Source organism: Opisthorchis viverrini (genome assembly GCF_000715545.1).
Source record: "Opisthorchis viverrini unplaced genomic scaffold opera_v5_16, whole genome shotgun sequence".
NCBI lineage: Eukaryota > Metazoa > Platyhelminthes > Trematoda > Opisthorchiida > Opisthorchiidae > Opisthorchis > Opisthorchis viverrini.
Window position 1 is genome coordinate 2,728,244 of NW_008751672.1, and position 2,940 is coordinate 2,731,183.

General features: G+C 44.9%; 1 protein-coding gene across 1 annotated transcript; it reads left to right on the forward strand.

Moving 5' to 3' along the window:
• Positions 1–2,425: 2,425 nt before the first annotated feature.
• Positions 2,426–2,671, forward strand: T265_01524 (hypothetical protein; the record flags this gene model as incomplete). The annotated part of the gene is made up of 1 exon (XM_009165565.1): positions 2,426–2,671. The coding sequence occupies one exon, from the start codon at positions 2,426–2,428 to the stop codon at positions 2,669–2,671; it is 246 nt and encodes an 81-aa protein (XP_009163829.1).
• Between the last annotated feature and the right edge of the window lie 269 nt (positions 2,672–2,940).

A 2,940-nucleotide genomic window follows, 5' to 3' on the forward strand; every position in this document is an offset into this window, starting at 1 on the left:
TTACAACAGTTACCTCTGCCTAAACTCTAGCCGCTCAGCTTTCATTCTCCGTCACCTACCGGAATCCATTCAAAAATACGGAACTCACCAAAACGATAAACGTCAGGACAGCTAACCCGAATCTGATATCATATCGCTGAAGTTGACCGGACATCACTCCAGAAGGAAGCTCGCACTTTGTTTGTACCGACGAGTCAATTCTAACTAAGACATGCACAGACCGTATTTATATCAGTCCCAGTCAAAGGCCGTCCACACTAAACAATCTGTGAGACGCACACAGATTGGCTGAAATTTTACGATAGTTTAATTACAGTCCAGCAGGAACGCAGGCAGAACATTGTGCGAACATCACGTATCAAGAACACTTTAGAGTGGAATCTCAGTTATCAACACTTTGGTCAATTCGGACAGTGTTTAGCGTGAACAGGGTGATGGAAACCAACATATAGGCTAGGGAATACCGGCGGGTGAACGCAGCTGATATTCCATTCGCACTATTCTGATTGGTCAAGTGCATCTGAGCTCCGTTGAGACTGAGGGAATTCGATTGGTCGTAACTGTGAGAAGACACAAGTGACAAATGCTCACATTTCATCCAGTTTAGTCGATCCTCCTCCCCCGCGAAACATGCATGGATAGGTGTATGGAATGTCAGCTGAAGCTTTAAAAAGGGTGGAGAATTTCATAGGGTAGGAAGGGTAGTAGAAGGTTAGTGTCAAGGTAAACTTTTACAAACCCAAAATCGTCGGTTTGAGTTGAATCAGTATTGTCTCAATGAATGTTAGCATCCAGAACAGCTAATGATCATCAGGATTCAACGGGATGACCTGTAACCAACAGTGTGACATATACTCTATTCTTATGGGTTTCGGGTCTCATGGAGCGCATGAGATATTTTGTTGTGCGCTCCGCGATTGTTTGAGACACAGAGGTTTCCTATAGAGGAAAATGTAAGTAGCTCAGGTAGCGTAGATGGTGGCCGTTGGCTTGTTCGCTGAGCTGGACAATTTGATTGCAGACGTTTCATCACCAATCGAGGTGACATCATCAGTGCGTTATTGGGGAGCGTGGTAGTGCGTAGCGGTGGGTTAGTAGGCACAACTATTAACCCACCGCCACGCACTACTACTCTCCCCAATAACTCACTGATGATGCCACCTCGATTGGTGGGCAATCAAATTGTCCAGCTCAGCGAATAAGCCAACGACCACCACCAGAGGTCTGCCTTTCGGACGTAGGTGTCACCGCAATCGCAAGTGAACTGATAGATTACATGAGGTGGAAAGAGATCGCTCCATCAGGAGTGGAGTCGCAAGTTGGACTGACTCAGTCTTAGTCGTGCAGTTGATACAAACGAACTGAGGACTGATTGCTGGACTTCCTATATAGTGATGTTTTGTGTACGGTTGCAAGTTTCCGTGGTACACTTTAGCTTGAGAAGAAAGCACTTGGGGTAGAATACTGGTTCCAAATAAGCATCAACTTGCCGCTAAGGACTGTAATTATACACACCGTTTTAAGGTTCCGAACATTGACTACTGTCGTTTGTAGGGTTGGAAACGATGTGAAGCACATTCATCTGTCATTGAGGTGGGTCAAGTATATCGGTAGGATAAGGTAACACTCAAAACTACAAACGCACTCATCCAGCATGGCGTTTGGTAGACACACAGGAATAGTTTGCAATTGTATCAACACCGGATTCATGTGGACTCACGTCCACAGTTTGCGATCTACCTAACCAGTTGAACAAACACTGAACGTAAATTATTTTGCCAAACTGTTAATTACGGACTATAAGCAACGACACCGACAAACACGCAAATTCCTCAGAGACTAGGGTGACATAGTTGCGAGGCTGACAAACCAAGACCCAAGGATTGTTTTGAGGAACAACTCAGATCATGTTGCGAAAAGTGGTCTACTCACGCATAGCCGACCAAACTGCAAGCTGTTTCACAGAATAGGATTCACCGAATAGGTAATCTGCGCTTAGGTGAGGTGTTAGAAGCAGAAGACTTTACGATTCCCGGACATCTGATTGCAGCCATCCGACTGGAACCATTATATCGTGGTCTGTTCATGGTCTGTTCAAACTCCGAACGTTCGGAAACCGATCCTGAACATGTGCAAAGCCCCGTGCAAGATGTTAGCTGTGTGACTAACTAGGATCCTTGATGCGGTGAGCAAGTACTTGAGCAAACACGGCCTATGTGATATATTCGGCTTCGTAGTTGCCATTAGAGTTATTAGTCCTGCTAACAAAAATGTGCCCGCCTAACGTCGGCTCGTTTTTCACCAATGTTCCTCTACAAGAAATTGTTGACTATCTTTGTGAAGATGTACGCGACTGTCAGACAGACTCTGGAATTGCTGCTGAACATTGATAGAAGCTACGTGTGATATGTACGTCGTATGTTGAATGTCTCTTCACCGATTACCTATACCGCCAGTTGATCCGTTAGAAGCAGATTTGCTGGAAACTACTGCGCCACATGACTCTCAACACAAACTTGCCATCTACCACAGGTGTGTAGAAGACATGTTCGGCATAATGAAAAATAATCAGGAAGATGAAGAAATTCTCGAGAATCGCAACGTCGCGTACGTAAATACGACGCTCATACCTTTGAATGAACGTTGTTTACTCGGTCCCCGCCTTTCTTGAACCATCTGGTTGGCAGCAAACAAGATAAGTAGGTGTAAAAGAAACTAATTTGTAGGACAACAGGTAAAAACTAAAGTATTTTAATCAGTCTTCTTCGATTATCGCTTATCGAATCGGANCTTTGATTATCGCTTATCGAACCGGAAGAGGATCTCAAATGAGGTCGCCATTCCTAATCAACGGTACTGTTGAGGTCATGATACGGAACTTGTGGCAACAACATGTGCGCAAGTCTGACACTGACCGATACGGTGCAGCGCCTAGGTCCG